We start from the raw sequence: 13408 nt of genomic DNA, 5'->3' as shown, positions 1-13408 counted from the left end.
AAAGAGAAGGAGATGGAGGGAAAAAAGAAGATAGGGGGTGGACGGTGGACGGGCTGAATAACGGGTCGATCGAGGCAAAAAAAATAAATAAATAGAAATGGATGATTAGTGTTGATGGGAATAAGAAGCGCGCGAGGGGCTGGATTCCCAATTCCTGATAAAAAATTTAAATCAGCCAGTGATGGAAAAGGGTTGAACATGCATATAAAAAAAAGGCTAATAGAAAACACGTCACTGAACACGGATTTGTCTACGGAGGATGTGGCCGCTGCTTGTGTGTACTCGGGGAGAATGCGTCTCCCCCTCCCCTCCGGTTGGACGAGCGCTCGCCTGCCTGCCTGCCTGCCTGTCTGCTCCTCTTCCTCCTTCTCCCACACTCAGGCAACTTGTCGCATCCCAACAAAACTCCTCAGCGATGCGAATGGTGACGGATAATGTCAGAATCGACACAAGATGAAATCTGCTACAGTGTGTCGTGCCACAAGATCACGGCGAAGGTTTAACCCCCCTCCCCACCCCCCGCCTTGTCTCCCCTCCCTCCCTCCCTCTCATATTGAGGGAATTGGTCTGGATGTGCTTATTGGAGCGTGTGCCGCGCGCGCAGGGCTGTGCGTTTGTAAGTAGCCTATTAGCCATGACCAGGTTATATGTGTTTGTACATATGTGTGTGTAGGTGTGTGTTATTGGTATCGATATTTATTTATTTATTTATTTATAAGTGTGTGTGTTTTTTTGCTGGAGAGCGACTCGATGGAGCGCCAGTGGGACACTTTTCCTCTGTGGTGGTGATGATGATGATGATGATGATGAGGGCCGCGCTGGTAGTTCTGGGAAATGCAGCACGAGCGCAGCCCTGCAGAGAGAGAGAGAGAGAGAGAGAGAGAGAGAGGGAGAGAGAGAGAGAGAGGGAGAGAGAGAGACAGATGTTAAATCATGGAGTCAAATATCTACAGGTCAATATTTATATATCCCTATAGACAGAAATTCAGCCGGGTTGTATAATAATTGTGATAATTGACTATCATTGCCATAATTATTTAGTCCAATGGCTTTAGTGATGAGGGATCTTGCTGTTTGTAATCAAGACTAAATTATGTCATCCACAGATCTATAAAAATGGAGCCAATAGCTGAGCTGCTGGTTGCACACAGCAGTTAGGATGCACAAAACTGAGCGGACAATGACCTTCAATAGATTTCAAATGGCTTTGCTGCCCAGTTCACCCCTTTATCTCTCTCTCTCTCTCTCTCTCTCTCTCTCACACACACACACACACACACATACACACACACAAACACATACACATACACAGAAAGGGGTGAGGGAGAGCTGGAGAGAGCTAATACAGAGTGACAGGTCTTTCATGCAGTAATGGTGATGGTGAAAAGAGAGATCCACTCAACCCACACTGCCACACACACACACTCACATACACACTCACACACACTCACACACACACACACACACACACATTCACAAACAAACAAAAGGAAGAGACAGAGGCTAACACGGCCTTCACACACTCACAGCAAAAAGCACATTATTACAGAAAAGTGGTCACACAACAACCACAAGTCACAATTTAATCTCGATTGTTTACACCAGCAGTCAGGCTTCATTCATCAGGAGAGATGCTCTCTCTCTCTCTCTCTCTCTCTCTCTCTCTCTCTCTCTCTCTCTCTCTCTCACTCACACACACACACATTCACACAAACTCTCAGTCCTGGAAGTCAGACAGCAGAGTGCTCACGCTTTTTAGTTTTATTGACCTGTGGATGTTTAATGTTTGACTTCCAAATGTAACACCTTTCACTCTGACTCTGTCTCTTACACACACCGACACACGTACACACACACACACTTTATTATTTACTATTGGTGTTTGACATCTTGCATTCAAACTCCACTGAGTTCTGTGATGAATTTCAATAGGAATCATAACTTTGTGATAGATTTGTGCTCTACAAAAGTTTGATCTCAGATTTTTCTCTTTTCAATTTCTCCCTTGTTGCTCCAAATGTATCACTACTTCACCTCCATGGTTCATTCCATCACTCTACTCTCTTTTTGACCTTGACCATAAACATGGACTTCTTTTTATAACACCTGAAGATATTAATGTAACACAAAAGTGATCATAGAGATAACTGCTTCATTTAAGTATTCAGGTTTCACTGCTCTTTAAGTTACTTTATGCTACAATTATATTATTATAATGCTATTTTTGAGTCACGCTGATAAACAACTACTCACCTTCATGCATATGCAGACACATACAGCAACAAACACGCTCACGCACAAACGCATGCACATTTACAACAGTCTGATCGATTGTTGCCCTGAGGCTGTGGTGGCTTGCCGTGACTGAGGAGGGAGCCTGGTTAACACCCAGTGGTTCACCGCAGTGCAGTGTGCATTCACTTACAATGGTTCCCTCCATCACAGAGACCAGCCAGAAAAAAAACACTCTTTATGTATCATATTGTTGTAAGTGCATGTGGGGATCAGTGCAGTTCACATCAAAATTAGGACTTATTTTTCAGATTGATCTGTGTTATGCAAACCTTTTCATAGCAACACCAACAAATTGATTAAAAAATACATTGAAACATTTAACGAGAAAGACATAAAAAGATATAAATTCAGAAGCACATGACCAGGGAGGCAAAGAGGGTGAAATTAACCCATGTTGAAAGTTTTATTCATGTTTAGGGGAAAGTGAGTGACAGATGTCAACACTTTCAAGAACAGTGATCTTATCTCAATTGCTATTGAATCATACAACTCAAGATTATACAGCATCAGTTCCATTGAAGCATTGAAAAGCATTTGTTTTACCCATTTTGTTTTTACAAAGATGTTCATGTGCAAGAAGTCTAGGCTTTACGCAGAAGCAAGCACAGCTACACCCTTTTATGTAATGATGTAGAGGCAAAGAAAAAAGCTGGGGGTAGAGAGGGAAAAACAAAGAGGTACAGAGATGAAAAAGAAAACCAAATGATTGATCCAACGGTTTTAAAAATGAAAACTGGAAATCACAAAGAAACAGAAGGAACACTTCTAAGCTCTCTACAGTCACCAAGGTCTTGATGGGGTCAGACGTGGCCCAAATGTTAGAAAACCTGGAAGGTTTAGATGTCTATTGGTCATGGAAATCTAGAAAGGGAAATACTTTGATCATCTTCCACAGCTACTGCTGAGGTGCCCCTGAGCAAGGCACTTAACCCCCTAACTGTAACAGCAGTTACACTGGGCTTCACCTCAATGTGAATTTGTGCAGCTGCATAAACAAAAAGCAGGGCGGAGTTGAAATACCACGTGCTTGCTCAACAAAACCCTGCGTAAAGGCAAAAAGAAAAAAAGAAAAGACGATGATATCTCCACGATGTCGCTTTCCGTTCTCCCCTGTGAGTCTTTTCATTCCACACATCTTCTGCAGGACATCAGTGTGTTTCCCTCTCTCCAGCATCACAGTGATAATGAAAACCAGCCACTGCACAATAACACGGTGGTTTCATTCTCAGTACTGAGATATATCACAAAGACATATCCCTATGCATGATGTGCCTCAAAAACAAACAAACACATTGAATTATTCTAAATGAAAATACGACTGTTTCTGACAGACAGGCCCTGTTTGGCTCCAGAAAAATTCATACTCAAGACTATTTATTCTGCATCTTTGAGCATTCAGGTTCTAGAGCATCTGAAAATATATGTTAGCCGCAACAAAATACTACAATATTACTTTAATTTGGTTAAAGTTCATGGCAAAGTGGGCTAAAACATCCTGCAATGTCATTACATTGTGATGTTGAAGGGAGTGCTGCTCTGTACAGGTATGCTTTTCTGTGCAACAGTGAACAGAAAAAGTTCAGACATTTAGAGCTGTGACGACCAGTTGACTAATCAATTGATCAATCATCAAAAATGAACCAGAACTATTTTGATAAAAGATTAATCACTATAATAATTTTCCGAGCTAAATGCCAAACACTTGGTGGATTCAGCTCTTTGAATATGAAGATTTGATGCCTTTCTTTGTCATATATGAGAGAAAATAATGAGCAGATTAACTGATGGTGAAAAAAATCATTAGTTGAAGCCCTAAACACAGAGCTGAGTACCATATTTCCATCAAAACATATTTTTTCAGATACACTAGAAACCTTTGGCATGATGCACAAATGACCACCGACAATATTGGAATGAAGCAGCGGGCTCTACCTTGTCAATGTAAAATCAAAATACAGGGGACCTGCCTGTTACAAACTGTGGTAACATCCTTTGAGCAGTAAGTGCAAGTAAGTGCTTTCATCGTGTGAGTTTTCCAGATATATAAACAGCACTGAAGCTTTAAAAAAAACAAACTTCTAACTAGTCCAAAGAGCGTATGAGCATAAGTTTGATCCATGTGCAGTTCAAAGTGGCACGGCTCGTTGTGACATTCACCGTACCTCCACCTCTCGATGGACGACAGCTCCGGTCCAACTCATCTGTGCTGCACCATCTACTGACACACAGTGTAGGTCAGTGAGGAAGGAGAAGTGCACAAAAAAAGTAGTCTGATCCAGGGTCAGTGCAGAAGAGTGGCCAGTAGAGGGCATCAGACCCCTGTATCAGTGTCAGGTGGTCCCTCCTTCAAACCAGTGTGCACTGCATCCAGAGGGTGTTGGTGGTCGTAGTACGCCTGTTACAGATTCTTCATCCAAAGCAGAATGAGTCAGACATTTTTTTTTGATGTGACTTGTGCCAAAGCATCATTCATAATTTACAACACCTATATAGAAGTCCTCGTGTGCAATTTTATGTACAAGATGTTAGAAATTTGTATCCTAAACAAATTTGTAAAACATAAACTCTCCTCATGATATTTCAGAACATCATCCACTTCTGTCTGTATTTTTTTTTACAAAGGTTAACAGCATTCACATATAGTGTTCTTCCATCTGAATTACTCTATTTTTTTCTTTTTTACTAATTATTCTTAATCAATAATATTTATAATACTACTTTGACATTGAGAGTTATGAAACTGGATTGATGATGTAAGAAATTCAAAGAAGACAAGAATATATTTTACCTCATGAACCTTTTGGTAAAAAGGTACATAGTCCGTGTGTTGGCATGAATTATGTATGTATAAAACTATGTGCATCCTCAGTCTTTGTGATCAGTGTTTTGCATTGTACATTTCCAAGTGCATACAAATTTCCCGCAGCACTGCAGTATCTTCGTTTTATACCGCAGCCCCTCGCTCTCCCTGCCTCACTCCCCCTCTCCTATATCTCCTCTGTCACTCAACCTAACCTCGAAAGTCTCTCTAGGAAACACTTTCTTCCCTCTTTCCACCATGACAAACTGAATTCCTTCTTCTCTCTTCTCTGTTTTTATTTTTTCTGTCCATCACAGTGTCTGAAGAATCTCCACAATCCTTTCAGTATCAAAACCTCCTTTGTCCTTGGCTCCCATTGTAACAAAGCTACATTTTTTATGTTTGATTTCCCCTCCCTCCACTTCATCTCACATGATCTGTGCTCCAAGCTGAGCGTTTACTCTCATCCATCATCTAAATGTACAGTATACATGATTATGAGGAGTCAGTGTCTCTCCTTCCCTCCCTCTTCCTAACAGGGGGAGGCGCTCATGTGCATGTGTGTGTGATAGTGAGGTGGAGGTACAGGTGATGGAGGCATGGCCATGGGAAGAGCCTGGCCTTGGGGATGTGAGGAGTGCGACCTGGGCAGGGTGTGCGTGGAGGGGTAGCTAGGGGGCATTTGGTAGCTCCCTGCAGAAGAAGAACCAGAAGGCGGGCTGCCGTGGGCGCCTGGCTGAAGGCTGTTTTTGGGCGGCGCTGGTGGTGCCTGGTTGAGCTGGATGGAGATGTCACTGGAGGCCTCGGAGGTGCTGCGGGCTCGCTTCGGCGGAGGCCAGGAGGATTCTGGGTGGAGGAACTGGCCACTGTAGTCGCTGCTCTCGGACAGACGAGGGCGGTAGAGTGCAGGGTGTGGGCGGTACATCTCCTCCTCAGCATAGCGCTTCATAAACAGATAGACTGACATCACCCCGGCCCCCTGAGACAATGAGTGAGAGCAGAAAGCAGCAAGAAAGAGATGAGGGGAAAAAAATGCGACAGGGAGAGAGGGGTTCAGTCACATAAATAAATTTAATTCAACGACAAACACATTATCAAAGAAAGTGATGACTAGGGAAATTAGATTAAAAGTGACTGATAGGCAAGAAACATTAAAAGGAATGTAAAAGGTAGAGAGACATAAGTATGTGCTTTGATTGCAGGGAATTTAGACAGACTGGGGTACAACTTTAAGCTCTTTTAAGCTCATACAAAACAGACTGAGAGGGAAAGAAAAGCAAAAGACAGAGACAAGAATGTGGAGAAAGGATGGGGAGAACGGAGACGATGAGGAGAGGAGGAGATTAGTTCACACTGAACTGTCCACTGCACCACATTCAGAGCAGTGCTGCTGATGATGGGAAAGAGGGAGCAAGAAGGAGGGGAGGGGGGCGAGATGAGCAGAGGATTCACATGAAACTACACCACGCATGGGTGCACACACTAATACACAAACTGACACACACACACCCACAACCCCTGCAGTTCTGCGCCATAATCATTGATACCTTACAGGATACTGATCATCTTACCTGTCTGCACACTCAGCCTCCCTGTGCACCAGGGAAAAAACACTCACATGCCATAAAAATGAAAATACATTCTCTGCCTGTAGCATATGTATGTACACAGACACACATTTGCTTATTCTTTCACACTCTTTTTTACCACGTTCTTAACACACACACACACACACACACACACACACACACACACACACAGCCCAGACTGACCTCTTTGAGTAAGAAGGAAGAGGCAGCAAAGGCGAAGGACCAGCCATAGTGGTAGTTGAAGAACTGCTCGGGCTCCCTGGGCCGGTTCATCACCTCGTCATTAATACTGGAGATGTAGAGCACCAGGCCCACCACCAGACTAAGGCCTGCACAAAGCACATTAACAATGACAGTAAGCCAGAGACAGAAAAAGATAGGAGAGAGAGCGAGGAGGTCATTACACAGCAATCCAGACAGCTGCACCGGGTGGGGAGCGAGCGATGGGATGTGGAGTGACCACGCCAAGCAATTAGCCTCCAAAATGCTAACATTAATAAAGAGATGGGAGGGTGACCAGAGAGAGAGAGTGTATCATACAAAAAGGTTTCACAGAGGCTAACAGGGATTATGTCTTGTTATAGCAAACCTTTTTTGAAAGTTTGATTATGTTCGACTGCATTTTATTTTTTTTAAAGTGCAGAAAGTGGTGCTTTTTTTCACAGCACGCAAACCGTGAGGAAGTTGGTGTGCGGTTAGGTTTAGGCAACATGAGCACTACAGTTAACGTTAATGGTGTTTACAATTAATGGGTAATAAAGTAAACTTGTCTTGTCTCGTGCTTCAAGTCACTGCTGACAAAGTGCTCTGAGCGCCTAAACACATAAGCCAATTTAACAATGTTTTAGCTGCTACAAGCAGTTGTTGTATTGCAGGATATTGGGATGGAAAATTAAATAGTAACAGAGTTAGTGAGTCCTAAAATAACATTTACCAAAATATTTTCTCATCATAGGGATTTGCTATTTCAAATTACTGGTATATAAATGTATTTTCTAGGCGACAGGGTTGCCCGCAGATATGTATTTAAACTAAAATAAACTAAACAGTTTTCTTTCCTTTACTTATCCTGAGAGCAAAGTAGCTTTAATTTAATTCATCAAATTGTAATGCCATGCTTCGATTACTGACTGAGCTTATGTATTTAAAATTAGGTTCTTCCTGGAAATCACAACAAAGAAATGTTTCACAAAACAGCGAGATAAGGACTGAAAAGAAGGAAAAATGTGAGAGTGGCTTGACACAGTTTTTAAGACCATCTAGTAAGAAGCTACATGGAGCATGCACTGTAAACATCAGTGTGTAAAGGACTCACAAAAAAAAAAAGAATTTAAAAACAGAAAGAATGACCCATTTCACCCAGAAGTAAAACATACAACATTAAAGAGAACACTCATATGCTCTCCAACCTGCCTTAGAAATGTTAAATGCATGAGATACAACATATGGCCAACATCGAAGAATCAATATTCAAAGAAAGCTGCATGCTGTATGCAGCGAATATGAGTATTTTTAGCTTTCACTGCAACATTCAGATGTACCACAGGGCTGTCAAGCGGTTATGTCCTTTACATAAACGGCTGGCTTAAGAGGTTGTGCTGTCGATTTTAAAATTGAAAAGCATGGAAAATGCAGAAACCATGCTGCTGTCAGTCACACAGAGAAAGTACATCTTTATCTAAATAAGTAACACCAGGAAACTGAGGGAAACACACATGCAAGAAAGTGTGTGTGTGAGACAAAAAGAAGAAGAAATATAGATACATTTTGTGTCTACAACTACTCATGCATATGCAAAAAGAGTGTGGTGTGCATGAGAGGGAAGAGAGGGGGTTTAAGAGATATCAACCTCTAACCATGCTTGAACCGCTGTGGCTCCTTGCTGTGTTTTTTTTTACTGTCTCTCTGAATTCTGTAATATCAACCAGAACACGACGACCCAAACTACAATATTTACCAGACCACCGTGTCAGTGATGCCAGCAGAATAAACTCACATCACTCAGTAGTCCACAAACACAACCGCATCCACAGTGACTCAGAATACTGAAAGAATACACTCTGGATGAAGGAATGAGTAGGAAATGAGAGGAAGGAGCACGACTGAGTGGGGGGAGAAATGGAGAAAAGGAAACTGAGAAGCTGGGTGAGGGGAGGGGGGGCAGAATAGGAGGAAGGCAGTGTTTAGAGAGATTAGAGCCGCAGAAAATCTAACTGCTGAAAAGCAATTTGATACACTTGCCCCTTGTTATCACCCTATTATCAAAATACCTCATAAAGTAAAAGACTGCGACACTTCCAGCACAGGCTATAAACATTATATAACCCCCCATTACATAACACCTATTACTCTGCTACACCCTTTATCAGCGAGTCCCCGCTATGGCAAGTCGGAGCTGTCGCGGCACACTCTGTTTGATGATCCTCTGAGCTCTGCAGCACGGCTTCCCTCTCAAACATGTCAAGTGAAACAGCCTACAGAGAACATGAGCTCCAATTTGGCTGCTGACAGAGTCTGCTACACACAGAGGGCATGAAATGGGAGCGTTACAGCCACCTGCTGTTCAAGAGGGTTAACTGCACCACTGCAGAAAATCAAGCTGCAAAAACCCTCTCATGATACTGTAGGAATATTGAATGTATTTTCACAAATTTCACAATCCTCAGGCAAAGACCAACATTTGCCTTAGTATATGATAGAAATGCAAAAAATCCACACTGATGCAAAGTCAAAAGAGCAGAAAATGAATCTGGTCACCTTTTCTGATGACAGCCTACACACCTGCATCATACGCCAGAAATAGAGTCATGATGGAGTGTCTCCACGTGTGACACAGGGCAAACCAGGCTCCTGTAATCAATCACAGAGTGACAGCGGGACATGAGTAATGGGTCCCACCTGAGAGGATGAAGAAGATGCCGGACACAAAGGCCAGGATGGTGCGCTGAGGCCGGATGTGTCCGATGTTACTGATGACGAAGGCCGTGAAGACAAAGAGCAGCGACACCATCGGGAAGGGCGTGGCTGTCCGCACCATCTCTGTACGGAGGAGAGGTCACAGTGTTAAACAGAGCTGATGGGATGTGTCCTTTAACTGCAGGGACAAGTGGATGATAATGTCTGTGGACTTTTAAAAGGTCTCAGTTAATGCAATCAGAGGCAGAACAATCTGTAATATAGAGCATGCTCAGGTATGTGGAGATACCTGGCTGTGACCTCCACCACTAAAACAGGGCGAATGGGGGAGACGGTTCTTCTTTTTTACAAATCAACAAGATTTAGTGTATTTGTATGCTCAGTATGCTCTATTGCAAACGCATTGAATATTCAGTATTTGCCTGAATATGGAAAAACCTAAACCAAAATCCTGTATTGGATGTAAAGTCATTATCATTCACAAAAGCAGATGATGCTAAAGATGAACTAATATCAACTCTTGATGTTGAAATGTTACTGTTGTAATAGATTAATATCTAAGAATAAATCAATTTTGAAATATTGACTAGGAAAAGCAGAACTTCTCTAAAATTCATCTCAAGCTGTTTGGAATCCTTCACAGCTCGTTTAGAAAAACATTTTGTGTATAAGAACACTTTCACATTTTTCATTTTCTACTTAAGTTAAAGTTAACCTTTAACAAGTAAATCTCTTACAAATACATATCTTTGTTTATAAGCATGCTCTGGCTTTTCTAAATCACTTTATCATTGTTCATCTGATTACTGTTTCAGATCATGATACTAATCATTTGTTGATTAATTTCTTGGTTAGTTTAGTCTACAAAACATCAGAAATTATTGTCAAAATGTCCATCAGAGTTCCCCAAAAGCAGCAAATCCTCACAGATGAGAGGCTTCAACAAAAATGTTTAACAGTTTTTCTTAAAAAATGCCTTGCAGAATAGATGTAGACACACCTTCTGTAGGTTAACTTACAGCTGCAGCTCTAATATTATGTGTTTCAGTACCCACAATCAATCAGCAGGGGGACTCTGCAGTCAGTCACAACTGCAGACTCATACAGAAGATAATGTGCTGTCATTTGTTTTACTCACTGAGGATATTTGCAGTGTTTTCGGTTGTGATCTCTATATCGGGTTCGGTGAAGTACTCTGACGCAACACATCTTCCGTTTTCTGATCCTGAGAGGAATCAACACACACACACAGAAGAAAAGGGGAAATGTTGGGGTTTGCTTTTAGGATCAGGGGCAGCGATGCATGAAGAAACAAAACAAAACCAAAAAAAGCATGTGGGTCTCTGCAGTCCTGCTCACAGGTAACGATCATGTTTTGTGACAGCTATGATCCTAGAGGCCAGAATCTCTCGCTTTCCCTCTTTTCTCCCCTTGCTGCTCTCTCACTCGGCTGGTTTATTCTATCTGTTCCTGAGTGTTTGTCGCTGTGATGATGTGGACATATGCACACACACGTAGCAGGATTGATGCATGTGTGTGTGTGTCTCAGCGTGTGCACATGTATCTGTCTACTGCAGCCATCTCTCTCATTTTTGAATGAGAGTATTCAAGCATGTTGTTGTATCTTCCTACCAGCCACGAAGCAAACTCTCCAGAGGCCCGAATGCAGCGCCATCTTCACCTCCATGCTCTGGTTCTGCTGTAGGATGATGCCCTCCACCATGATCAGCCAGTAGTCGGTGGACACGGCCACCCCCACTAGCAGCAGCCCGCAGGCTCCAAACACTGTGGACAGGATGGTCAACGCACGGCTGCTGCACGAACTCATCTGGAGGGCAGAACGAGGGAGGGAAGGGTGTTAGAAGAGAGGAGGAATCACACGTCAGAACTGCAGAGACAAATGTAGGTAAATTTGGCAGGGGTCATGAAGGGAGGTCATTAGGAACGGGCACCCACTGAGACAGACATGTGATGTGCACACTTGCAAACAGCTACTGGCCATCTTCCTGTCTCGCCTTGTTATCGCTAAAGATGAGTTAGTGACACATCCAGTGGCAACCAATCCTGTTAAAGGTCAGAGAGGAGCCGGGCCCAACAGATGATGACTTCACGAGAAACCGCTGAAGTTAGGCAAGGACTTAAAAAACTGAGAGATAGATAGCACAAATGCACACACACAAACGCAGGAAAAGGAGGAGGGGTCCTGTGTGACTCACACATGGTCTTTCTGTGACTTAGTTCTGGTTGACTGGGAAGGACTTCACTGAAAATCCTTTGAGCATGCTGTCTGTATGCATTTGTGAGTTCCCCTGCATGTGTGTGTGTGTGTGTGTGTGTGTGTGCTTGAGATTGTTCAGCCACCAACCCCTGCTTAATTTGGACCATTGTTCAGTATCATCAGCTTGATGAGTAATGGAGAGCTAACACATATGGAAAACACAGAGCGGCTCCGGTGTTTACTGTAATCACCCTCATTTAGCTGAGTTAAACAGTGTATTACACTTTACACTGGGAGGATCATTACCATAATGCGGCTGACCTGTTATTTCGCCTCATATCTTCTTTTATAAGCTTCACTTTAGTTTTGCTTATTTTTAGGCATATCTGAGTATGACAGACTTTGCATTTTTTGTGCTAATATACATATGTTTTCCATATAAGATACACGTGCAGGGTTTTATCCAGTTTTGCACATCGCTGGTGATTTAATTAGACAGTTCTCTCTAGAACTATGAGACCACCTTTCACTCGTTGAGCAGGAGCTTGGCCCATGATAGCATCTCTCAGTGGCAGCAAATGTTTTGTCAGTAGATGCCTGCTGTGAGTCTCACACTGTGTCTTACACACAGCACAGGCCATTAAAGAACCGTGCCTCCTCTGCAACAAGGTGTAAACACCCAGTGACATTCATCCCTCGGTCATTCAAAACTACACAGTTTGACTGAACTGTAGGCGAGAGGCATGATGGAGCTTTTACACCACAGTCTGACCCTTGCTGTCACAAAATAATTGTTAGTTGTTGTGGCAGGAAATGTTTTCACTCCTCACTTGTCCAGTTTTGGTGATCATGTAACCACTCAAGCTTCGCCGTCTTGTTCTCACAGTGGCTGACGGGGGGAAACGCAGGCATGTGCTTCTGCTGATGTAACACAAGGTGTGAAAAGACGTGTGTTTGAGCTATTTCTCTGCATGCCACTGTTGTGCTGAGCTGTCATTAATAAAATGTTCACCGTGCTGCAGCTGACGAGATACTTTTTGTAGTTTCTTGTATGATTCTCTTTAAAATCCTCATCTGTGTGGTGCACGAAAAGTCAATTTTTCATATTCACATATTTTGTCCATCAAGCAGAACAGATACTGAACTTCTGTGCCTTGTCACTGTCTTATGGAGTGAACTATTTTCATAAAAATGTATGGCAGAATACATCATGTTAGGGGTGAATAATTGATTTAACTTTACCCATTTATCAGGCATATAAGATGGCTCTGACAACAGAAAGTGAATGTCAAATTTATGACTAAAACATGGGAATCACGTCATTGTTCTTCTGATCTTTCTTTAAATGACAAACCTTTGTGTCTTTGAAGAGTTATAATAGATACAGTAAGGGGGGAAAAACCCCGTAAAGATTAAGCTTGGCCTCATCTTATCTGGGCTACCATTGTGTGAGACGTGACCACTATAGAAGTTACTTCAATTTCTGTGCAGCGCCAGGGATGAACTGAGCTTCTTTTGTGAGCGAGGCAGATGTATAGAGCTAGCTGGTGGAAAAGGGTACACATCAGAGAAATCTTCAGAGAAATGACA

The 13408-nt window shown here is 42.5% G+C and overlaps 1 protein-coding gene across 1 annotated transcript; it reads right to left on the bottom strand.

Moving 5' to 3' along the window:
- Positions 1 to 5627: 5627 nt before the first annotated feature.
- cacng7b (calcium channel, voltage-dependent, gamma subunit 7b) lies at positions 5628 to 11428 on the bottom strand. Its single transcript, XM_070835888.1, has 5 exons — positions 11233 to 11428; positions 10739 to 10825; positions 9583 to 9723; positions 6868 to 7013; positions 5628 to 6074 (listed from the first exon to the last, which is right to left on the bottom strand). The coding sequence occupies exons 1-5, from the start codon at positions 11426 to 11428 to the stop codon at positions 5628 to 5630; spliced, it is 1017 nt and encodes a 338-aa protein (XP_070691989.1).
- Positions 11429 to 13408: the final 1980 nt, after the last annotated feature.

The sequence above is a fragment of the Pempheris klunzingeri genome, chromosome 8, assembly GCF_042242105.1.
Source record: "Pempheris klunzingeri isolate RE-2024b chromosome 8, fPemKlu1.hap1, whole genome shotgun sequence".
Taxonomy (NCBI): Eukaryota; Metazoa; Chordata; class Actinopteri; order Acropomatiformes; family Pempheridae; genus Pempheris; species Pempheris klunzingeri.
This window is presented reverse-complemented; position numbering and strand designations above follow the sequence as displayed.